This window comes from Myxine glutinosa, chromosome 7, assembly GCF_964187855.1.
Source record: "Myxine glutinosa chromosome 7, kmMyxGlut1.1, whole genome shotgun sequence".
NCBI lineage: Eukaryota > Metazoa > Chordata > Myxini > Myxiniformes > Myxinidae > Myxine > Myxine glutinosa.
This window is the reverse complement of record NC_136267.1, coordinates 71,394,320-71,420,039: the sequence shown is the minus strand read 5'-3', so window position 1 is coordinate 71,420,039 and position 25,720 is coordinate 71,394,320. Positions and strand designations below refer to the sequence as shown.

Sequence of the window (25,720 nt, the reverse complement as noted above, 5' to 3'; positions counted from 1 at the left end):
TGGCTTGAAATAGACACTACTATGTGTTATTATGATTGAAATCGAATGAGGAGGTCAAATCATTCCGCTGTCACCGGTCCAACCCACCACTAAAATACATTCTTATTTCTCATAATAAATAACGATTTATTTATTTCAGAATATAGCGATGCGCTGTACAGTGCACTACTACGATGTCCGTTCGTTATTTATTTCAAAATAAATACATGCCTACGTCACTTTACTTGCCGACGTCACTTTGCCGGCCCACCCCTCCAATACAAGTTTAACTTTCAACCTGTTTCTCTCAGCACAAGGCCACTTCCGATTTCAAAATAAATAAATTACGATAATGAAGACTCAGAATCGAAGATTCTGATTGTGCTTAAACTCCTCATTGCTGAAGTCCAAGGGACGCCTACGTCACACATGGAATGTTACGTCACACAGATCGGGTATTGTTTGCAAACAATCTTTTCGATGTGGATGTCTCCCGGTGAAGACGTGCGTTCTTCAACTCCCGGGTTTTCATTGAAGATTTTTCTTTTATTTAACTTCTTTATCGACTTCGAGACGTGTTTATTGACTTACCAAGATGCGTTCTTTGAAGAAGAAAACACAACGAAGGTACTTTCATGGGTTTTTCACACCATTAAGTGAATTTTGTCTTTTCATGTCGAGTAGGCCGACAGCCCGAAAAAGCTTTTTTACTCTTCTTCATCCGGCAGACGAGTGGTTTGTTATCTATCAAATTATAGGCTACATTCTCCGTGTGGTAAATGTCCGTAATTTTTATATTATCCGTATGATAAATGTCGGTAATTTTTATATTCTCCGTGTGGTAAATGTCGGTAATTTTTATATTCTCCGTGTGGTAAATGTCGGTAATTTTTATATTCTCCGTGTGGTAAATGTCGGTAATTTTTATATTCTCCGTGTGGTAAATGTCGGTAATTTTTATATTCTCCGTGTGGTAAATGTCGGTAATTTTTATATTCTCCGTGTGGTAAATGTCGGTAATTTTTATATTCTCAGTCAGTCTACATCTTCGTCAGCCATTTTTCCTGCTTATATGTGTTTCTGGGAAAAAAGCACCCTCCGCTTTGCTGCATGGCTGTGTTGTATGCTTTGGTTTAAACCTGCACTTAAAATAAATGAAATGAAACATTTTGAATTGTTATCACTCAGATTTCAACAGAACGAAATTTATATGAACGACTTGTTTGAACTGTCTGTTTGAACCACCTTTAGTGGCCATTTTTCCCCACAGAGCAGGGGTTGGCCTTTTTCGGGCACCGTGGCCCCCTTTTTGAAGCAATGTTTCATGGCCGGATGCCCTTCGTGCTGCCAACCCTGTTAGTCACCTCTTGCGACACACAGGGAATTACCAGTGAAGCTGGTACTCAATTTGCCGACCTCGGAAGGATGACAGGCTGAGTCAACCCCCCTTGGCATTAATTCAGCGATCGATCGGGATTTCAACCCAGGACCCGAGGATCCCAAGCCGTGAACTGTCTCTTTCTAAGAAGATGATATGTAATAACGGATACCACTGAGTGACGCTATCCGATACACATTTTCCAAGACTTTCATGCATATATATATATATATATATATATATATATATATATATATATATATATATATATACAGTCACGTGAAAAAGTAAGTCCACCCCATGCAAAGTTTTGACTTTTTCAACATATTTCAACATACAGCTATTTGATCTTCATTTCAACAATATTGACAGATAAAGGTGATATAATATAACAAATATCATGAAACATTTACATTTTATAGTCCATTGTATAATTTAAATAAACATAAATGCAAATTTTGCATGTGGAAAAAGTAAGTACACCCTTGGTTCTAATAGGTGGTATTGCCCCCTTTGGCAGAAACGACCTCAAGTAGGCGTTTCTTATAACTGTCTACCAGTCTCTGACATCGACTGGAAGAAATTTTTGCCCACTCCTCCATGCAGAATTCTTTCAGCTGTGCAATGTTTGAGGGGTTTCTTGCATGCACAGCTCGTTTCAAATCCCCCCACAACATCTCGATGGGATTTAGATCCGGGCTTTGACTTGGCCATTCCAGAGCCCTCCATTTCTTTCGTTTCAGCCATTCCTTGGTGGATTTACTGGTATGTTTAGGGTCATTGTCATGTTGCAAGATCCACCTTTGGTTGAGCTTCAACTTTCCGACAGATGGCCTCACATTATCCTCAAGCACCCTCTGGTACAATGAAGAATTCATATTGGATTCTATGATGGTGAGCTGCCCAGGCCCTGATGCAGCAAAGCTGCCCCAAACCATAATATTTCCACCACCATGCTTTTCAGTTGGTATCAGGTTCTTGTGGTCAAATGCTGTCTTTAGTTTTCGCCAAACATGTCTTCTGGTACTGTGGCCAAATAGCTCTACCTTTGACTCATCTGTCCAGAGCACATTGTTCCAGAAGTGCTGGTCTTTGCCTAGGTGTTCATTGGCAAACTTTAGTCTTGCCCTGATGTTCTTTCTGGACAGCAAAGGTTTCCTCCTGGCACACCTCCCATGTAGATCAAATTTGTGCAGCCTCTTTCTAATGGTAGACTTGTGCACTTTGACATCAACAGTGGCAAGAGCTACCTGTAGGTCCCGTGATGACATTCTGGGGTTCTTGGAGACTTCTTTCAGCATCTTGTGGTCTGCTCTCGGGCTGAACTTGATGGGGCGGCCTAGCCTGAACAAGTTGGCAGTTGTTTGGAATCTTCTCCACTTGTAGATGATCTCCCGGACAGTCGAATGATTGATTTCAAATTGTTTAGAGATCTTTTTAAATCCCTTCCCAGACTCGTAGGCATCTATAACCTTCTTTCTGAAGGCTTCAGAGAGCTGTTTTGATCTAGGCATGGTGACACCGCACACTTCAACAACAAAGAGCAAACCAAACTAAATGTCTGAGGTTTAAATGAGACAGGTTCCTCCAAGATCCTCTCTGACGATGTTCTAATCATTTGCACCTGAGCTGGTGCACCTGATTCTAATTTTAGGTATTTGAAGTAGTGATAAATGTCGGGGTGTACTTACTTTTTCCACATGCGAAATTTGCATTTATGTTTATTTAAATTATACAATGGACTACAAAATGTAAATGTTTCATGATATTTGTTATATTATATCACCTTTATCTATCAGTATTGTTGAAATGAAGATCAAATAGCTGTATGTTGAAATATGTTGAAAAAGTCAAAACCTTACATGGGGTGTACTTACTTTTTCACGTGACTGTATATATATATATATATATATATACATTGTTGTGTCAGCCCTGTAGTGAAAGCCAAACGTTGTTAACTCTGAGGGGCATTTTGAGCTTGGCGGGATTATCTTTTCACGTGCGCGGGAAGGTTCGAAGCCTTATCCGATCGGGAACACACAAGGTTGATCCGAACCCACAGAACAAAGAAACGAAAGACACACAAAAGTAATTCAACAAATATAAATGTATTTACAGTAATGTAAAAGACAACAAAAGGTGAGGTAAACTAAAATTCCTTGGTTGAGAATCCTCCCCTCCGACTCATATACAGCAGGGGAATGATAAAAGAAAATAAAATAATGTTCCTTTTATAAATCGACCGAACTCGGCTTTAGTGTTCCAATGAGGGAGTCGATTGAGTCGGCAGTTCCAAAGCGGCCGAAGCTGCGTGCGGGTCCCAATCCAACAATGGCACGGAGACTCTTTTTCATCGCACCCCGACCGTGAGGTAATTAGTGCAGGTTAACAAGGCTACGATTATCTCTGCCACGCACACAGACGAGCGACTGCCGTCCTCCCACGCAAAACAATCAAGCAACCGCTGCGATCAAGACCACGACAAGAGCAAATGTCAAACAGAGCCATTCTCTTTGAAAGACAGCACAAGAGAGAGAGAAAATGTCGTCTCCTTTCACTTTTTCTTGGAGCGTCCCAATGACGTCATCCTCTTGACCAATCGCTCAGTGCTGTTGAATCGTCCTTTGGGGCATGGCCTCACGGCCATTCTTGACGCCCAATGACGAAGCTCGGGGCATGGCCTGTCAATTCTGGTCCTCCGAGGTGGAGCCTAGCCGTCCTTTGGGAATGTTCAGCTGGATGGAGTTCCTTTGCCGATCGGCAAGTGTTCGGGGTTTGTTTTTTTTGTATACAGATTCGAGGCTCGTGAAAGAGCTAACATTTATCACAAAAAGAAATCAAAGAGACAAACAAACAAAGTATATAAAAAGGGGAGCGGTAGACAAGATGGGGAGAGAAGGGGAAGCACATAAACACAACATTTGAGAGCAGGGACAACGGGAATGTGTGGGAGGGAGAGGGATTGGGGGAAGGCGGCGTGGGAAGGGGGAGGGGGGGGGTGGAAGAAGTATAAATACAGTACACCAAGGACTTCCAGGAAAGAAGTTGGTATTTCAAAAAAGTGGATTTTGGGTGAAATTAGCGGGGGTAGAAAAGATCAAGATTTTGGATGGGGGAAGATAAGAGATGGTGGTGAACAGCTGTTTTAAAGACCTGGAGGGAGGAGTGCGATTGAAGAGAGTGAGGGAGTTTGTTCCAGAGGCAGGAGAAAAGAGGAATGAAGGAGTGAAGGTGAGCAGAGAGTCTTGATTTTGGCAGTTTAACCATAAGAGGGTTGCAGGCAGATCTTGTGCGACCTGTATGCATATTTGGGGGACAGAGCCCAGAGAGAGCTGGAGTAGCAAGGCCGGAGAGGAGTCGGTAGAAGACAGAAAGACCACCAACCTGCCTGCGGTGAGTAAGTGAAAGGCCCTCGGAGGTAGATTCATCGCGGGAGATTCCAATGATTCTGAACGCTTTGGTTTCAACAGCGTGAAACGAGCTAGGTGTGAGGCAGGAGCACCAGCCCAGAGGGGGGAACAGTATTCCATTGAGCTGCGGATGAAAGCCTTATATGTGGTGAGGAGCTCAGGTCTGCCAAGGAAGGACTTCGCACGACGGAGGATGCCCAGTCGGCGACTGGCTTTGGAGGCCAGATTTGAAATGTGGTTTTCCCAGGAAAGATCATGGCAGATAGTGAGACCCAAAAGCTTGAGTGACAGAACTTCTTGGAGAGGATTATTCAGAAAGTGGATGGGAGGGTTGTCCAGTCGGTCTTTTCGGAGAGACATCGTAAGAGTGTGAGATTTGTCACGATTGAAAGACATGTTCCACTTGTTTGCCCAGTCTGTCATTTTGTCCAGGTCTGCAGAGAGTGAGGAGGCTGCAGACTGCCGATCTGAGGGATGAGGAATGGAGCGGCAGAGAGTGGAGTCATCAGCAAAGTGATAGAGAGGATTTTCAAGAGAGTCGGAGAGATAAAGTCAGAGTCGGGTTTCTGTTGGGTGATTATGGTTGTTGTAGTGGCGGCCCTTTTTGATGAAATAAAATGAAGGGAAAAATCACAAGGAGGCAATATATACTGGGAATTATTCTTAAACCCTATCGAGATAACACAAGCTCCACCCCGCCATGCGAAGACACGCAAACACTCTTCACCTGAGCATTTACCCTGCTTATGTACATCGAGCAGTCGAATGATTGATTTCAAATTGTTTGGAGAACTTTTTAAATCCCTTCCCAGACTTGTAGGCATCTATAACCTTCGTTCTGAAGGCCTCAGAGAGCTCTTTTGGTCTAGGCATGGTGACGCCACACACTTCAACAACAAAGAGCAAACCAAACGAAATGTCTGAGGTTTAAATAAGACAGGTTCCTCCAAGAGCCTCTCTAACGATGTTCTAATCATTTGCACCTGAGCTGGTGCACCTGATTCTAATTTTAGGTATTTGAAGTAGTGATAAATGTCGGGGTGTACTTACTTTTTCCACATGCGAAATTTGCATTTATGTTTATTTAAATTATACAATGGACTACAAAATGTTAATGTTTCATGATATTTGTTATATATATCACCTTTATCTCTCAATATTGTTGAAATGAAGATCAAATAGCTGTATGTTGAAATATGTTGAAAAAGTCAAAACTTTACATGGGGTGTACTTACTTTTTCACATGACTGTATTAGCCTGTCAGCAATGGGTGTGGCTGAAATAGCCGAATCCACTAATTAGAATGGGTGTTCGCATACTTTTGGTCATGTTGTATCTACAGAAAGTCGACACCACCTTTCAAAATTTTCACCTTTTGTTGCCTTATAGCCTGGAATAAAATTGCATTAAATCAGACGTTTCCCACCTTTACTTGCACATCGTAACCCACACTTCTAAGTGAAAAACAAATTCCACAAATTTAAGAAAATTTATTAAAAATACAAAACTAGAATATCTTGGTTGGATAAGTGTCCACTCCTTATATTACAGCAATTGTAAGTTAGGTTAGGGATAACGAATCACCTTCAAAATCACATACCAAGTTAATTGGCCACCACCTGTGTTAAATTGTGTGATTCTGATTATTTCAGATTAAAATCAGCTGTTCCTGTAGGTTTCCTCTCCTGGACAGTGCATTTCACACCAAAGACTCAACCATGAGCACCAAGGAGCTTTCAAAAGACCTCCGGGATAAAGGTGTGGAAAGGAACAGATTATGATATGGGTATAAAAATATTTCAAAGGCCTTGAATATCCCTTGGAGCACAGTCAAGACAATCATTAAGAAGTGGAAGGCATATGGTACCATCAAGACCCTGCCTAGATCAGGCCATCCTTCCAAACTGGATGACCAAGCAAGGAGGAGACTGATCAGAGAAGCCACCAAGAGGCCAATGGCAACTTTGAAAGAGCTCCAGTCCTTTATGGCAAAGACTGGTCACCGTGTGCATGTGACAACAATATCCCAAGCACTCCACAAGTTTGGCCTGTGTGGGAGGGTGGCAAGAAGGAAGTGATTACTCAAAAAGGTCCACCTTGTCCTGTTTGAGGTATGCAAAAAACTACTCTAGAAATTCCGAAACCATGTGGAAAAAAATCTTGTGGTCTGAAGAAACCAAAATGGAACTTTTTGGCCTAAATGCAAAACGTTACGTTTGGCGCAAACCCAACAGAGCACATCACCCAAAGAACAACATGCCTGCTATGAAGCACGGTGGTGACAGAATCATGTTATGGGGATGTTTCTCATCAGCAGGAACTGTGGCACTTTCAGAATAGAAGAGAAAAGGGATGGAGCAAAATACAAAAACATCCCACAGAAAAACCTTCTGCCCTCTGCAAGAAAGCTGAAATTGGGACAGAAATTCACCTTTCAGCATGACAACGACCCGAAGTACACAGCCAGAGCTACACTGGAATGGCTAAGGAACAAAAAGATAAATGTCTGTGAGTGGCCCAGTCAGGGCCCCAACCTAAATCCAATCTAAAATCTGTGGCATGACTTCATGATTGCTGTCCACTAATGCTTCCCACGCATCCTGACTGAGCTTGAAAAGTTTTGTTTAGAACAATGGGCAAATATTGCCCAATCAAGGTGTGCAAACTTGGTAGAGACCTATCCCAAAATATTCAGCTGCAATTGCTGTCAAAGGTGCTTCCACCAATTATTAACTCAGGGGGGTGGACACTCATCCAACCAAGGTATTGTGGCGGGCACGAAAGCCCACTGGCATGATGACATCATTCCGCGCACCAAGTGGGCGGCGGCCACGCCCGAGCGGTAGGCGTGGCCTCGGGATATACACCGGGCATGCAGCCGGAAGCACTCCAGTGTTACAGTGGAGCTCTGAAATAAAGACTCTTTAAACCTACCGCGTTGTCCGCTTCCTCCTTGCAAGCAAGTAGCGCGCGTAACACCGCGCTTCATTGGTGACCTCCGACATTCTGGTCAGCCGCCGCTGACCACCGGAACCCGCCATAGCAACATGGCAAACAACGCGGTGAAACTCCCTGAGTTATGGGAGGCCCAAGCTGAGGTCTGGTTCGTCCAGGCTGAAGCCCAGTTTCAGCTTCGGCGCATCACGGGTGACGCGACGCGATACTACCACATCGTCGCCGCCCTCGGGCCCGCCACAGCTACCCGAGTCGCGTCTTTCCTGAGGAACCCGCCGGACGACCACAGGTACGAGGCGATCAAGCGCCTCCTCCTCGCCATGTTCAGCCTCACGGTGGACGCACGAGCCGACCGCCTCTTGGACCTCCCCGAGCTCGGTGACACGTGACCATCGGTTCGCATGGACCATATGTTGTCGCTGATGGGCGACGAAACCCCGACCGCTCTGTTCTGGGCATTATTTCAACGCCAGCTGCCGGCACGAGTCCGCCTCGCGTTGGCTGGTTCTACGACAACGGAACCCTGGGCTCTCGCCGCAGAGGCCGACAGGTTCTTCGCGGCTTTGGACACGCAGGCGAGTTTTGCCGTGGCCGTCGCGGCTCCCGGGGCTGTCCCTGATCCACCACCACCGCCGCCGCGAAGAAAACCGCGGCCTCCGCCGCCGCAGCCGCCCACCTGGTGTTTCTTCCACGCCAAGTTCGGCCACGAGGCTCGACAGTGTCGCCCGCCGTGCTCATTCGGCAGGTCGGGAAATGGGCGAGCCGACGCTCGGTGGCGGCTTTGAGCGTCGGCAATTCAAACAGCCTCCTGTATATAACGGACACCTTGTCCAGGCGCTGTTACCTGTGCGACATGGGAGCGCAGGTGAGTGTCGTTCCTGCCGGTACGTCCGACAAGCAAACCGCGGGCCGGGGTCCCGCGCTGCTTGCAGCCAATGGTACGTCCATACGCACGTACGGAAAACGCTGTCTCTCTCTGCGGTTCGGAGGGCAGGTTTTCCGGTGGTCGTTCGTCACAGCCGACATGCCCATGGCGTTGCTCGGCGCGGACTTCTTATGTGCTCATGGACTGTTGGTGGACGTAAAACGCAGAAGGCTTGTGCAGGCGGAGACGTTCAGCTCGCTCGCTTGCGTGCTGCCCCGCTCGTTGAGCAGCTCACAGAGCAGCTCATCGAGCGGCTTGCCAAGCGGCTTGCTGAGCGGTTCCGTTCCGGCCAGGTTCATCTGTACGCTTCCGGCAACGAATGAATTCACCCGCCTCCTCGCCAGCTTCCCGGCCCTGATGCGGCCCACCTTCTCGGCGGGGGCCGTCAAGCACGGGGTGGAACACCACATCCCCACCGCCGGGCCACCGGGCTACGCCCGGGCACGCCACCTCGAGCCGACGAAGCTGACAATGGCAAAAGCGGCGTTCGCTACGCTGGAGCGTCTCGGCACCGTGCGGCGCTCCGAGAGTGCCTGGGCGTCGCCGCTCCACATCGTGCCCAAGCCCGGCGGGGGATGGCGACCGTGCGGGGACTACCGGCGCCTCAACGACGCCACCACCCCCGACCGCTACCCCGTCTCCCACATACAGGACTTCTCCGCCCGGTTGGCGGGCATGTCCTTCTTTTCGAAGGTGGACCTCATACGCGGCTACCATCAGGTCCCCGTCAGGCCGGAGGACATCCCGAAGACGGCGGTCATCACACCATTCGGACTGTTCGAGTTTCTTCGGATGCCCTTCGGTTTGAAAAATGCGGCTCAGGCGTTCCAGCGACTTATGGACAGCATCTTGCGCGACTTGGATTTTCTGTACGTCTACCTGGACGACATCCTCATCGCCAGCGCGTCCCGCGAAGAGCACCTTCACCATCTCCGCACGCTCTTCGAACGCCTGGGCCAGCATGGCCTCATCCTGAACCCCGCTAAGTGCCGGTTCGGTGTCGCCGACATCGACTTTTTGGGGCACCGCGTCACGAGGCACGGGGCCGTCCCCCTACCGGCCAAGGTGGAGGCGGCGAAGGGGTTTCCGTGCCCCCGCACGATCAAGGGGCTCCAGGAGTTCCTGGGCATGGTAAACTTTTACCATCGATTCCTGCCCCGCATCGCCCAGCTCCTGCGCCCCCTCCACGAGGCCCTCCGAGGGAAGCCGGGCAAAAGTGACGTTACCTGGACCGAGCAGATGGATGCGGCGTTCGCGGGCGCGAAGCTCGCCTTGGCTAACGCCACCATGCTCGTGCACCCGGCGCCCGATGCACCGATCGCCCTCAGCACCGACGCCTCGGACTACGCGGTGGGCGCGGTGCACAGGCAATGGGTGCGTGGTGCCTGGCAACCGCTGGCGTTCTTCAGCCGGCAGCTTCGCCCGCCCGAACGCCGTTACAGTACCTTCGACCGCGAGTTGCTCGGGCTTCACCTGGCGGTCAGGCACTTCCGCCATCTGCTTGAGGGCCGTGCGTTCACGGCCTTCGTCGACCACAAGCGGCTGGTCTGCGCGATGGGCAAGGTCACCGAGCCGTGGTCGGCCCGGCAGCAGCGTCACCTCTCGGCCGTGTCCGAGTACACGACGGACATCCGGCACGTCGCGGGAAAGGACAACCCGGTGGCGGATTGCCTTTCCCGGTCCGTCGCCCATGCAGTCCACCTTGGCATCGACTATGCCCGGATGGCGGCGGACCAGGCCGCCGACCCCGGTGTCCAGGCCTTGTGGACCGCCGTCACGGGCCTCCGCGTCACCGAGGTGCCATTCGACGGCGCGGGCGCGGCCCTCTTGTGTGACGTCTCCCTCGGGCGGCCTCGCCCCATCGTGCCCGCGGGCTGGCAGCGCCAGGTTTTTGACGTCATCCACGGCCTGTCCCACCCGGGCACGAAGGCCTCCCAGAGGTTGGTCGCTGACAGGTTTGTCTGGCATGGCCTCCGGAAGGCCGTCCGCGGCTGGGCCAGGACGTGCCTCGCGTGCCAGCGCGCGAAGGTGCTCCGGCACACCCAGGCCCCATTGGCCCCGTTTACGGTGCCGGAACGCAGGTTTGACCACGTTCACGTGGACCTGGTGGGACCTCTGCCCCCCTCGCGGGGTTTCACCCATGTCCTTACCATGGTGGACCACACCACCCGGTGGCTGGAGGCCGTGCCTTTGGCGGCGACGACGGTGGCGGACATGGCGCAGGCGTTCATCGCCACCTGGGTCGCCCGGTTCGGCGCCCCCTCGGACATCTCGTCTGACCGCGGCCCCCAGTTCACCTCGGAGCTCTGGGCCGTGGTCGTGCGGGGGCTCGGGGTCCAGCTGCACCGGACCACGGCCTACCACCCCCAGGCCAACGGCCTGTGCGAGCGGTTCCAACGCTCGTTGAAGGCCGCGCTCCGGGCCACCCTCCGCGACGGCGGCTGGGTCGACAGGCTTCCCTGGGTCCTGCTGGGCCTCCGGACGGTGCCCAAGGATGACCTGCGCGCATCCGTGGCGGAGTTGGTCTTTGGACAACCGCAGCGGGTGCCGGGCGAGTTCCTCCCCGACCCCACGGCACCATGGTCCGCGGCGCAGGAGCGCTCCGCGCTGCAGGAGACCGCCCGGAGGTTCGCCCCGGTGCCGACGGCGCACCACGGGCACCCACCCATGCACGTCGCCCCGGAGCTTCGCACCGCGGAGTATGTCTTCGTCCGGCACGACGCCCACCGGACACCACTGCGGCCCCCGTACGACGGGCCTTTCCGCATGCTGGAGACCAGGGTGAAACATTTCACCTTGGACATTGGCGGTACTCCCGACCGCGTCTCAGTGGATCGCCTCAAGCCGGCCCACCTCGACATGGACCACCCACCGCCGGTGGCTCGGCCCCCGTGTCGAGGCCGCCCCCCTGCGGGCGGACCCCTGGCACAGCCCAGCCCCGCCGGCATGCCGCCCCCCGGTCCGGCACCCATCCCGGGTACAGCCGGAGGCATCCCAGCTGGCAGCCATGTACCCCGGACGCCGCCGGTCGCCAGAGGGCGCTTCGGCCGGGTCATCCGTTTGCCCCGCAAACTGGCCCTCCAGGTGCGCGGGAATTCTGGGGGGGGCGTGTGGCGGGCACGAAAGCCCACTGGCATGATGACATCATTCCGCGCACCAAGTGGGCGGCGGCCACGCCCGAGCGGTAGGCGTGGCCTCGGGATATACACCGGGCACGCAGCCAGAAGCGCTTCAGTGTTACAGTGGAGCTCTGAAATAAAGACTCTTTAAACCTACCGCATTGTCCGCTTCCTCCTTGCAACCAAGTAGCGCGCGTAACACCGCGCTTCAGTATACTAATTTTTATTTTAAATTAATTTTCTGAAATTTCTGTCAATTTTTTCACTTTGAAGTTGTGGGTTACAATGTGTAAATAAAGGTGAAAAAGGCTGATTTAATGTAATTTAATTCCAGGCTATAAGGCAACAAAAGGTGAAAATTTTGAAAGTGGGTGTCGACTTTCTGTAGGCACTGTATATACATTATACATATATATATTGTTACGGTCTGCGGATTAGGATGTTATTTTTACCGAGCGGAGGTATAACCGTGGCCGAACAGTTGTTCCCTGACTAAAACCCGATTTACCCAAACGTTGGCCGTATCGCGCCACAGCTACTCAATCTGGAAAACTCTAAAGCGACCGAATGCAAAGAGGAAGAAGAAGACGTACAGAAGAGTAACAAGGTTTATTATTATTTACACACACATACGCAAAAAGAGCAGTCACGGGTATTTACAGCGGACATGAAAACGCAGGTGACACAGTGAAAATTACTAGCTTATACAGACTTAGTTTACTACCCAGGACAGCACGAACAGAACAAACTCACGTAGGCAAATGGGGAACTTGCAGGCAGGAATGGCTTGGACTCGGAGGGATGAGCAGGTGGGATCACAGGGCACAGCGAGCAGGTCCACTCCGGGCGGGAAGCGGGGAGCCGGCGGCTCCTTGTAAGCCGCTTTACAGCGCACACCGTCAGGGCTTCACGCGGCTGGTTGAAACGGGGCTGCACTCCTCTGCTGTATCTCTCGTGTAGCTTGCTTCGTAAAAGCTCCTCGGCTTTCTCTTGGACCCTTCCTTTTCGTGTACCTCTCCACGCAGCTCAGCTCAGCCTTTCTCTCACTTCTCTCCAGCTCATCTCCTCATCTCAGTAAAAGCTCATCTGCGATCTTCGCACCCTTCTCGCATACCGTTAGCACGGGTCTGACACGCCCTCTTCGGTTTCGGTATCGCCCTCTCCCTCGTGCTCTGTTTCGTGACCTTGTATGGTAATCCCACGGGCTTGTCTCCTTATTTGGGCATCGCGCCGACGGCACGCCCCTCGTGGTGAGCCACGGGCTTGTTTCCTTATTTGGGCATGGGGCTGCACAGCCCCGCCCTTCGTGGCGCGCCCTGGGCTTGCCTCTCCCTGGCGACCCTGCCCCTCCTGTTCAAACAGAGCACGGAGCACATTTTCACTATAGCAGCGAATTGAGAGGGCGTGCACCCCATGCTTGTGAACTGCTTTACCCACAGATGGAGAGTTTGGCTGGGAAATTGATTTATTGAAGGGGAGCTATTCTTAATTGACAATTCGGTGCAATGGAGTGTCATTCTAATGGAAGACAAGGCCTTACTCTAAAACACATAATAAGATATAAGCTATTGAACAGGGGTATTCTATGATTGGCTGACGTGTATGCTTTTGGACTAATTATGGGACGCCCTTTGACCTTTACACTACGGAGGTATTTACAAGGAATCATTACATTTTACAGAGGGTGATATTTACAACAATTTACTATACAATACAACACCATAAAAAACAATCCTCATATCCGCAACAATATATATATATATATATATACATACAGACTTGGCATTTATTATGGATTTTTTTTTTTTCTTGACTTGGGTTTACTTTCTGAACTCAGTATATCAATCCGGTGAGTTTCTTTTACCCTTCGGTGATGTCTTTGATGAAAGAACCATGTCACTCATTATCTTTCGCAGCAAGAAGTCAATAACAGGATTATATCACAGGTGGCGTGACAAAATGTAAGGACAGGTACATTTGACGATTGGCTTCACAATCGGGTATATAAGGGTTGTTGCGTTCTGTATTAGTGGAAAACAACTGCTGCACGTCTACAAAAGTTATTGCCGCTTCCTCTGGAGATGGTCCATCAACTTGACAATGCTGTTTGTCATGGAGTGGTGGCTTTACGAAATTCTGGCATGAAACAGCGTGCTATTGCTCGGCAGTATGGCATCACTCAAGGTCAGGTGTCAAAGATCCTGAAACGAAATGCTCAGAGAGTGTCAATACTCCAATACCGAGGCCAGGACGTCCATGCAGAACCACAAGGAGAGATGATCGCCAGCTGCACCGGTTAGTCTGCAATGGCCGTACCAAGTCAGCTAATCGGCTTCGAGCTGAGTGCCAGCAACTGACAAATGTGCCTGTATCCAGAAGGCTCGTCAACCAACGACTGGTTCAAGCAGGCTCTCGTGCCAGGCGTCCCCTGAGAAAGCCACGCCTGACTAGACAACACAGCCAGCGCAGATTGCAGTGGGCCAGAGAGCACCGTCAATGGCAGCCAGGACACTGGAATCACATGACCTTCAGTGACGAGTCAAGATTTCTGGTCTCTCGTCAAGATGGCCGCGTCCGAGTGCACAGACAAGTGAATGAAGCCCACAACGAAGTTGGTATAGTGCCAAGAGTCCAAGCTGGAGGTGGTGGCATGACCGTTTGGGCTGCTTTTCATGCAGGGGGCAAAACTGACCTGGTTGTTCTGAATGGAAACCTGAACCAGTTCAAGTACAGAGTCATTCTGGAAGAAACATTGCTTCCATTTGCTCGTGCAGCCTTTCGAGGAAACTTTGTCTTCCAAGATAACAATGCACGGCCTCATCGTGCTCGCATGATCCAACACTTTCTTGCTGACCGTGGTGTAGAGCATATGGAGTGGCCTGCCACGTCCCCGGATATGAATCCGATAGAGAACCTGTGGGCACAATTAACGCGTCAAATCGACCACTTGGACCAGCAGCCGACCTCTGTGCGTGAATTGCAGCAGACTATTGTCACTGCATGGCAAGCGATACCTGTCCAAACCTTGGCAAATCTCGTGAACAGCATGCCTCGACGTATACGTGCTCTCCTGAATGCTGGTGGGGGTTACACGAAGTACTGAACTGTAATTTTACTGTCCGTAATCCCAGTCATAATTTAGCTTTTGTTTTTGTTGAAACTTTTTTTGGCTAATGTGCAAAATAAAGAGATACTTCTGGAAAACGTACAGAAGTTTAACACAGTACTGTCCGTGAATTGAGTTCGATATCACTTTACATCACTTTCAAGGATCACTTTATTTGCTTCGAAATGTCAAATGTGGTTTTTGTTTCTTTTAAAGGTCACATTAACAAAATCTAGAATAATTTCAACATAATTCCAATGAACTTTTGGTTCTAAGTCATCTTGAAAAGTAAGTTCACCCCCACAAAAGAAATATTCCATATTAAATGCCAAGTCTGTATATATATATATATATATATATATATATATATATATATATATATATATATATATATATATATATATATATATATATATATATATATATATATATATATATATATATATATATATATATATATATATATACAGTATATATATATATATATATATATATATATACACACAGTCACGTGAAAAAGTAAGTACACCCCATGTAATGTTTTGACTTTTTCAACATATTTCAACATAGAGCTATTTGATCTTCATTTCAACAATATTGAGAGATAAAGGTGATATAATGTAACAAATATCATGAAACATTTACATTTTGTAGTCCATTGTATAATTTAAATAAACATAAATGCAAATTTCGCATGTGGAAAAATTAAGTACACCCTTGGCTCTAATCGGTGGTATTGCCCCCTTTGGCAGAAACAACCTCAAGTAGGCGTTTCTTATAATTGTCTACCAGTCTCTGACATCGACTGGGAGAAATTCACGGTGTAATTTGTGCGAGGCTTTTGTCCGAGTGAGCTTGAGTCGAGAGGGCGAATGTACGGTTTGGGAATGTATGGGTTTCCCTTCCCCCGCCCGGCAACACCGGTACTGGAGGGCGTCACAGGATCGGTGAGTCTCCAAAATCCGCTTCGTGCTGTTGTTGCGAACATGCAGGACGATGTCGCGATTGTTGTGCTGCTCTCCTCCCATGAGAACTGCAACGTCATTGTTGACTGGCCCTCCCCTTCCTCACCTCCCCTTCCCCCTCCCCTCCCCTCCTCCTCCTTCCCTTTCCCCCTCCACCCTACCCCTCCCCTTCCCCCCTCCCCTTCCACCCTCCCCCTCCCCCTCCCCCCTCCCCTTCCACCCTCCCCCTCCCCCTCCCCCTCCCTTTCCCCCCTACCCTTTCCCCTTCCCCCTCCCCTCCCTTTCCCCCCTACCCCTTCCCCCCTCCCCCTTCCCCTCCCTTTCCCCCCTACCCCTTCCCCCCTCCCCCTACCCCCTCCCCCCTCCCAGACCCCCCCTCTCCTCCCCTCCCCCCCCCGTTCCCCTTCCCCCTCTCCTCCCCCGCCCGACAATGCCGGGTACTTCTGCTAGTTGGAAATAAAAAAGAAATCACAGAATCATTTTGTTTAACAAAATTTAATTTAAATTTTTGACTCGGCAAAGTAGCGACCTTTTGCAGATAAAACCGCCAAATACACTCGTAGCATTCTTTCCACAATATAAATCAAATATTGTTCGGGAAGTTCTTCCCAACACTGTTGCAGAAGTTCCTACAAATGTGTTGCACCTGCAGGTTGCTTTGCTTTCACCCTTCTGTCCAGTTCATCCCAAACCAGCTCAATGTGGTTTAAGTCTGGAAACTGTGCTGGCCATTCCATGATTTGAAGCCTAGCGTCTTGTTCTTTTCCTCGAAGGTAGTTTTGACAAAGCCTGAAGGTATGTTTAGGGTCATTATCTTGCTGTAGGATGAACCCCTGACCAATTAGGTGTATACCAGAGGGTATTGCGTGGCGCTGCAAAATGCTGTGGTAGCCCTTTTGGTTCAGGGTGCCAGTCACTCTGTGCAAGTCGCCGACTGTATCCAGCAAAAGAGCCCCAGACCATCACGCTTCCTCCTCCATGTTTGATAGTTGGTGTCACACATTGAGGAACCATCCTTTAACCTACTCGACGGCATACATAAACCCTGTGTGGTGAACTAAAGATTTCAAATTTTGATTCATCGGTCCATAAGACCTTCTTCCGGTCTTCAGTAGTCCACTGGCGGTGCTTCATGGCCCAGGCAAGCCTCTTTTTCTTATTTTGCCATCTTAGCAATGGCTTTCTTACTGCCACTCGACCTGTCAAACCTGCAGCTCGAAGTCCTCTCTTCACAGTTGAAACTGAGACTTGCTTACTTCGACCAGTGTTAAGCTGTTGTCATGTGATCCGCCTATCACGCAAGCTGTTGACTCTCAGAAACTTGTCTTCTGATTCTGTTGTGGCTTTGGGTCTGCCAGATCTCTTCCTGTCAGAGTTTCCTCCAGTTTCCAATATACTACTTCCTGCAGTGCAATATTGTCCAAATAATGCTTCAGAGGGTGTAATAACAGTCTGTTCCAATCCTGCTTTTATACAAACCGGGGGTTTGTAATCAAGTAATCAGCAGAGGTTGGGACACCTGTAGGAATTGTTTGCATCAACTTTCAAGGCTTAATTTACTTACATTGCTGCAGGACAGCTGTAAGTTGTTAACCCATTACTTGTTCCCTGAAGAAGGCCTTTTTTTACAATATAACTGTGCAATTTACATTATTTTCCCGTTTTATCTCACCTAAACTTTTTTTTTTTAACCTCTAGCAGTTTACTGCTTACCTTTGTACCATTTCAGGTTATTCACTGGACTTGAATTGCTTAAAATTCAATTAAAAACTGGAAAAATTGAGGTGTTCTAAAACCTTTGACCGGTAGTGTGTATATATATATATATATATATATATATATATATATATATATATATATATATATATATATATATATATATATATATATCTTATATCTATCTATAATTCCAGTAATCTCTGTGTGAATGTCTGTGTGTCTGTGTGTTTGTCTGTGACCGCTGTTTCTCGACAACTACCGGTCCGATATACTTGAAACTTGCCAGGTATATTGCTGGGGACCCGAGGATGTGCCTTTTCAAGGTTTGAAATTAATCGGAGAAGCAGTTACCGAGCTATGGCGATTTAGCCGTTCGCCGTTCGCTTTGGCTTTGCGAATGGACCAAACCATTTCATGTAAATAGAGGGGGGGGGGGTTCTGTGGTCATTGCGAATGAACCAAACCATTTCATGTAAATAGAGGGGGGGGGGGGGTTCTGTGGTCGTTACTGCCACGTGGTTTCAAAGTTTTTTTTTGTTGTTGTTTGCACGCATGCTTTTTTGCACGCACGTACGGGCACGTCCTAGTATCTATATATAAAGGAGGAGTGTCTGTGTGTGTGTGTGTGTGTGTCTGTCTGGATGTCCGCTTATAACTCAAGAACTACACATCGGAGAAAAGTTTTAGACACAGATTCGGAATCAGCATAAAATCCTGGTGGTTATAGGCTACGTTTTATTTTAATATCAATGGTTTAAAAAACCGCGCCAGCTGCAATTCCATGGTGTAGTTTGTGGCGGCGCTATTGCCCCTTTCCGATCCCGCGGTTGCGCGTACGTACAGTATACTGTACATACATATTTATATATTTTCAATGTGCTTTTTATTGTATTTTAAATTGTTTTTTAGTTATTGTTAATTTATGTACTATTGTATTTATTTTAAATATATTTTAAAGGAAAACAAATGTTTTCACGTCCGTAGCAGTGACGTAAAGTCGCACATAATGACAAAATGCGTGCCATTTTTTCGCGCCAAGAACGAAGAAACGGTAGTTGAGATTTTATTCGAATTCGAAATCCATTAAATTTCAACTGTTGGAAACAATAATTATTTCAACTGTTGGAAATTGAAATAATTATTGTTTCCAACAGTTGAAATTTAATGGGATTCGAATTCGAATAAAATCTCAACTAAAAAAAAAACGTCGCGTTTTAAAATTATGACGTCATCAGCGTATTTCGGAACGTTAATTTTTCAACTTCATATTCGGAATCAGTACGTCCCAGAGCAACTACAGCACACCTTAAATGTTTTAAAAACCTTCGGGTTTTAAAATTATGACGTCATCAGCATATTTCGTAACGTTAATTTTTCAACTTTGCCGACAATGACTTCCGACTTCCGGTTTCGGAATGCAGGACCAATGCCATTTGACAGGGAATAAAAAATAAATGCGACATTCAATTGATGACAATGACTTCCGACTCGACTCCCCCCTCCCCCTCCCCCTCCCCTCCACCCTAACCCCTCTCCTTCTCCCCTCCCCCTCCCCCTTCCCCCTTTCCCCTCCCCCCTTTCTCCCTCCCCCTCCCCCTCCACTCCCCCCCTTCCCCCTCCCCTCCCCCTCCTTACCCCCTCCCCTCCCCCTCCCCCCTCCCCTCCTCCTCCCCCTCCCCCCTTTCTGCCTCCCCCCTCCCCCTCCCCCCTCCCCCTCCACTCCTCTCCCCCCCTCCCCTCCCCCCTCCCCTCCCCCTCCCTTCCCCCCCATGGCCCTCCCTTTCCCCCCTGCCCCATCCCCTCCCCTCCCCCCTACCCCCTCCCCTTCTCCCCTCCCCCCTCCGCTCCCCCCCCTCTCCTCCCCCTCCCTTCCCCCCATGCCCCTCCCTTTCCCCCTATCCTCTCCCCCTCCACCCTACCCCCCTCCCCTTCTCCCCTCTCCCTACCCCCTCCCTCCCCCTTGCCCCTCCCCCTTCCCCCTCCCCCTCTTCTCTCCTCTCCTCCTCCCCCTCCCCCGTCTTCTCACCCTCCCCCCTCTTCTCCCCTCCCCCCTCTTCTCCCCTCTCCCCCTCTTCTCCCCTCCCCACCCTCTCCTCCCCACCCCCCCCCCCCCGTTCCCCTCCCCTCCCCTTCCCCCTGCCCTCCCTTCCCCCCGTCCGGCAATGCCGGGTACTTCCCATGGCCAGCTGTACGTGGGCTGCTCGAGGGTTGGAAAACCAAGCAATCTTTATGTCTTGGCACCAAGTAAGAAAACCAGAAATGTTGTATACCAAGAGGTTTTGAGAAATTGAAAATTAACAAAACGTCATGTAGGAAATGCACTGTGATATTGCTCTAAAAATATACATGTTCTTTTCATCATATATTTGTCTTATTCTTATTCAACCCGGGCGAAGCCGGGTACCTCAGCTAGTATATATATATATATATATATATATATATATATATATATATATATATATATATATATATATATATATATATATATATATATATATATATATATATATATATATATATATATATACATATATATATACATATATATATATATATATATATATATACATATACATATATATATATATATATATATACATATACATATATATATATATATATATATATATATATATATATATATATATATATATATATATATATATATATCTGTGCAGTGTCTGTGTTGTGTTGTGTTGTCTTGTCACTGAACTACTCCCTCAAACTTTTGTGAAATCATACCAAACCTCTGGTATGCACCAACCTCTCCCGTGGGTATGTCCTAAGCATGTAATGTTTCGAAAATGTTTGAAAAAAAAAAAAATACGTTTTAAAAAATTTTTGGGAAATTTCTTATTTTTAAACTTAAATCTTTAACTTCAATTGTTTATATAATGTAATATCACTTGTATTACAAATACATTTGCACAAAATAATTGTTTGTGTTATGATTGGTGTAAACCATGACAAAACAGCAACTCAGGTACAGTCAGCTATCTATATGTCTACATATCTGGGCAGTCTGTGTTGTCACTGAACTACTCCTAAAACTTATGTGGTCGTGATTGTGAAGAAAATTGTTACCGTGGTTGTGGTTGCAAAAAATAAATTTGTAATCCCCTCTGCCACCAACACCAGGTGGCGCTATACGGTACACATTTACATGGAGAATTTACGTCCCTTTCCAAGTCCCCCACACCCCCGCATGAGGCCGCGGTGGCATTGTATTTGTACACCAAGTAAAGTATACCCAGCATTCTCAAGCGAAAATAAAGATTAACATATTTGAAATGAGGGCAAATATAATAGAAAAGCAATTACTTCCAAATCAAAATCCATCACAAATGTCAATCATCATTTCACCTTTTTGTTGAATTATGCTGCTGAATGTGCCTGTTCATCACGTTTAAGTTAAGTATGATGACGTTTAGAAAGAAGATAATTAAAAGCACCTCACCACCACATAATTAAAAAGCACCTCACCACCACGTAATTAAAAAACACCTCACCACCACGTAATGAAAAAAACACCTCACCACCACATAAATAAAAACACCTCACCACCACGTAAATAGAAACACCTCACCACCATGTAATTAAAAAACACCTCACCACCACGTAATTCAAAACACTTAACCTTTAACTTTTAAAGTTTGAGCCTCTCAAAGGGAAATCTGATAAAGTTTACTTCTTCCAAACCTTTTCATCTTCACAAAGGCTTCTCCCTTTTTTGTTCCTCGATAAAGTATTTGCCTGTTTTATGTTTTGGTTTCATAATTACACATGCATCCTTTTAACCCTATTTAAGTTACACCTCCAGGATTAATGTTTTATATCCCATAATAATGCAACACACTTGGAATATGCCTATCTTCTTTTCCAGAATCATGCATTTTTCTTGAATTGACAAGAATTGTCTTTATTTCTTGCAGTTTTCGATGTGGCCAGAAAAATTGAGAGAACAAAAATGAAAAGAAAGAGCAGTCATTGCTCAAGGAGGTTCGACAAGAGGAAGTAGTTGTGATACAGGAATTAAATGAAGAGGAGGATTCACGATTAGTTCAGCTCGGAGAGCAAGCAGTGCAGGAAAAAGATGGCAAACAAAGATATGAGGACGTATGGATAAAAGAGAAAGGAAGGCAGAAGAAATCAGAGGAAAAACAGAGAAAAAGCGAGGATGAGGAATTGAGAAAAAGACATGAAGAGCAGATGAAAAAGCATGAAGAGGAAAAACGGAGACAAATACAACAAGAAGAAAAACAGAAACAAATAGAACAGAGAGAAATCGAACAGAGAGATATAGAGCAGGAGCAGGAACAGAGACAAATCGAAGAGGAAGAAAAACAGAGACAAATACAACAGGAGGAAAAACAGAGAGCATTCGAACAGAGAGAAAAACAGAGACAAATACAACAGGAGGAAAAACAGAGAGCATTCGAACAGAGAGAAAAACAGAGACAAATACAACAGGAGGAAAAACAGAGAGCATTCGAACAGAGAGATATACAACTGGAGGAAAAACAGAGAGAAATCGAAGAGGAAGAAAAACAGAGACAAATACAACAGGAGGAAAAACAGAGAGCATTCGAACAGAGAGAAAAACAGAGACAAATACAACAGGAGGAAAGACAGAGAGCAATCGAACAGAGAGATATACAACTGGAGGAAAAACAGAGAGCATTCGAACAGAGAAAAAAACAGAGAGAAATACAACTGGAGGAAAGACAGAGAGCAATCGAACAGAGAGATATACAACTGGAGGAAAAACAGAGAGCATTCGAACAGAGAGATATACAACTGGAGGAAAAACAGAGAGCATTCGAACAGAGAAAAAAACAGAGAGAAATACAACTGGAGGAAAAACAGAGAGAAATCGAACAGAGAGATATACAACTGGAGGAAAAACAGAGAGAAATCGAACAGAGAGATATACAACTGGAGGAAAAACAGAGAGAAATCGAAGAGGAAGAAAAACAGAGACAAATACAACAGGAGGAAAAACAGAGAGAAATACAACTGGAGGAAAAACAGAGAGAAATCGAACAGAGAGATATACAACTGGAGGAAAAACAGAGAGAAATCGAACAGAGAGATATACAACTGGAGGAAAAACAGAGAGAAATCGAACAGAGAGATATACAACTGGAGCAGGAACAGAGACAAATCGAAGAGGAAGAAAAACAGAGACAAATAGAGGAGGAAGAGATACAGAGAGAAATCGAACAAGAAGAAAAACAGAGACAAAGAGAACATGAACAGAAACAAAGAGAACATGAAAAAAGAATACAGAGACGAAGAGCACAGATACAACGAGAACGGGAAGAAGAACAAAGACAAATAGAACAGGAGGAAAAAAAGAGAGAAATCGAACAAGAAGAAAAACAGAGAGAATTTGAACAGGAAGAAAAGCAGAGGGAAATAGAAGAAGAAGAAAGACAAAGAGAACAGGAGGAAGAACAGAGAGAATTTGAACAGGAAGAAAAGCAGAGGGAAATAGAAGAAGAAGAAAGACAAAGAGAACAGGAGGAAGAACAGAGAGAATTTGAACAGGAAGAAAAGCAGAGGGAAATAGAAGAAGAAGAAAGACAAAGAGAACAGGAAGAAAAACAGAGAGAATTTGAACAGGAAGAAAAGCAGAGGGAAATAGAAGAAGAAGAAAGACAAAGAGAACAGGAGGAAGAACAGAGACACGGAAAATGTGAATATAGAGCACAGAAACGAAGAGAACGGAGACATAGACGAACGGTAGAAAAACACATTCAACAAGAAAAGGAAGAACAAAAGAAAATGGAAAATCAGAGGGAAATCGAAAAGGAAGAAAGACAAAGAGAACAGGAGGAAGAACAAAGACACGGAAAATGTGAATATAGAGCACAGAAACGAAGAGAACGGAGACATAGACGAACGGTAGAAAAACACATTCAACAAGAAAAGGAAGAACAAAAGAAAATGGAAAAGCAGAGGAAATATGGTGAAGAGCTTGGAAAAAGAGAACAAGGGGAGGTACACCAGAATAAACAGAACGAGTTTCTGCAGCCTCAACAGAAAGAGCACGGTGTTACAGGGTTCTACGAGGGGCAGAAGTTTCGCCGTAATCTTGGGTTCTACGAGCCTCAAGAACAGGAACGGCACACTGTTCAACAGGTAAGGCACTCTTCATTACTTTGGAGAAGTTTGTATGAACATAATGGGTGCAAACCTCAGCCAACCCCAAGATCAATACGTCAAGTTCAAAAAAATTTTGGTGCTTCATCTTTTTTTAGGCATTGCTGTATATACTTCCTTTGATGAAGGAGAATATCCTTAATTGGGGAGGTAGTTATTATTTTCCTGGGAAAGATAACCTATTGGCATGGTCATCGCCATGCAAGATAAATAACAAGAAATTTAACTCCTCTATTGGATTAAATCACCTGATTTATCTTATCATCTATTACCTGTTCCCATATTGCATTTCCTTCTGTGCCCTTTCCTGAACAAGTTATCCAACTGATGAAGATATCAATGCATTAATGTTTCATATTTCTATTATTTTTTTCAAAGGCCCATCAGCGGCAGTTCAGATCCCCTCCTCCACCTGAGGAAACCATCAAAAACGGTTGAAATGTAAATTGACAAGATTCTTGCCTATTATTTCAAATTATTCCTAATTTTGCTCAAACTACGTTGTCTTCACTTGCATCTTGTCCCATTTTTATGTGCGTCAGAAGTGTTGAGAACAGACAAATGTTTTTCTGCACTAGAAGCCAGACAAGCACTAAACAAATCTTCCATTTGGTGAAGTCTGGCATGACTAATAAATGTATCCATACAGAAGTCATTGTGTATGCACCTGATTGATCATTAAAATTAATTGTTTGAAAAACCGAGCTTGATCGAAAAGATGTCGAGCTTGATCCTTGTCTGGATGACTTCCTAGTACTGGCATCATCTTCAGATTCACCTGTCTTGTCTTGTTTTGTGCTGATAGCATCAATAAGTTTTTAAGGACATCTTTAAGGACATTTAAGGTTTTTAAGTTTAATGCAATTTAAGGACATCTCCATCGGTCAAGCCTTTCACCAGGTCCAAAAATGGAGCATGTTTATTATCGTTGCTGCATTCAGTAAAGTGTTCCGTGAGTCCAAACTCTGTGGGGTTACCAGTGTGGAGCTATGCTCTCACGATAAAGCCGGACAAAATGGACGACACCAGGAACGAAGTTTCACTGAGCTATTTATTTCTAGCTCAACTCAAAAGCACTGAATCAGCCGATCAAACGGGCGGCAATTTATAAGTCAAGTTCAACACACAAAAACCACGCCTCTCAGGCGGGGCGTGGTATGCAAATAGGTAAGCCACGCCTCTCAACGGGGCGTGGTATGCAAGTCAAGTGTTCGCCCGGGAAAGGCAAGTCTGGACACGTCCGGGCGAGTCCGGACAAGTAACCGGTTGCGTCATCGGCCGGTGCAAGGTGATTGTGTATGCTTCCGGTAACCGCTGCATGCGCCCCACCAGAATTAACACTGCACCGCGAGAGTCAGTTTGAGGGGGGTCTTGATGACCCGGCCGAAACGACCCCTGGTGATTCGTGTGGGGGTGGTAGGTGGCGTGGCGGCGGATGGTCGGGTGGGGGGCTTGGTTGACGGGGGACGGCCCCGCCGTGGAGGTTGGTCGAGGTCCAAATGGGCCGGTTTGAGGCAGTCCACGGAGATGTGGTCTGGTTTGCCGCCGATGTCCACGATGAACGACTTGTCGTCCCTCTTCAGGACCCGGAAAGGTCCATCGTACGGCGGCCGGAGCGGTCCCCGGTGTGCGTCGTTGCGGATAAAAACGTACTCCGCAGTGCAAAGTGCTGGGGGGACGTGGGGTTGGGGGCAGCCGTGATGGGACGTGGGCACGGGGGCGAATCTCCTGGCAGCCTCTTGGAGGACCGAGCGTTGGCGAGCCGCGGACCAGGGGCCGGTGGCGTCAGGGATGAACTCGACCGGCACGCACAGTGGCTGGCCGTAGACCAGCTCGGCGGTGGAAGCCTGGAGGTCCTCTTTAGGGGCCGTTCGGAGGCCCAATAGGACCCACTGGAGCCTGTCGGCCGAACCGTCGTCCTGGAGGCTGGCCCTGAGAGCGGCCTTCATCGAGCGGTGGAACCGCTCGCACAAGCCGTTGGCTTGGGGGTGGTAGGCCG

At 47.2% G+C, this 25,720-nt stretch overlaps 1 protein-coding gene across 1 annotated transcript in view; it reads left to right on the top strand.

The window, feature by feature from the left end:
* The window catches only part of LOC137418499 (uncharacterized), a 61,177-nt gene extending 37,018 nt beyond the window's left edge, over positions 1–24,159 (top strand). Inside the window, exons 6-7 of the mRNA XM_078781196.1 lie at positions 21,517–23,700; positions 24,100–24,159. Coding sequence (XP_078637322.1) covers positions 21,517–23,700; positions 24,100–24,159 — 2,244 coding nt within the window. The remainder of the gene's footprint in view (positions 1–21,516; positions 23,701–24,099) is intronic.
* The last annotated feature ends 1,561 nt before the right edge of the window (positions 24,160–25,720 follow it).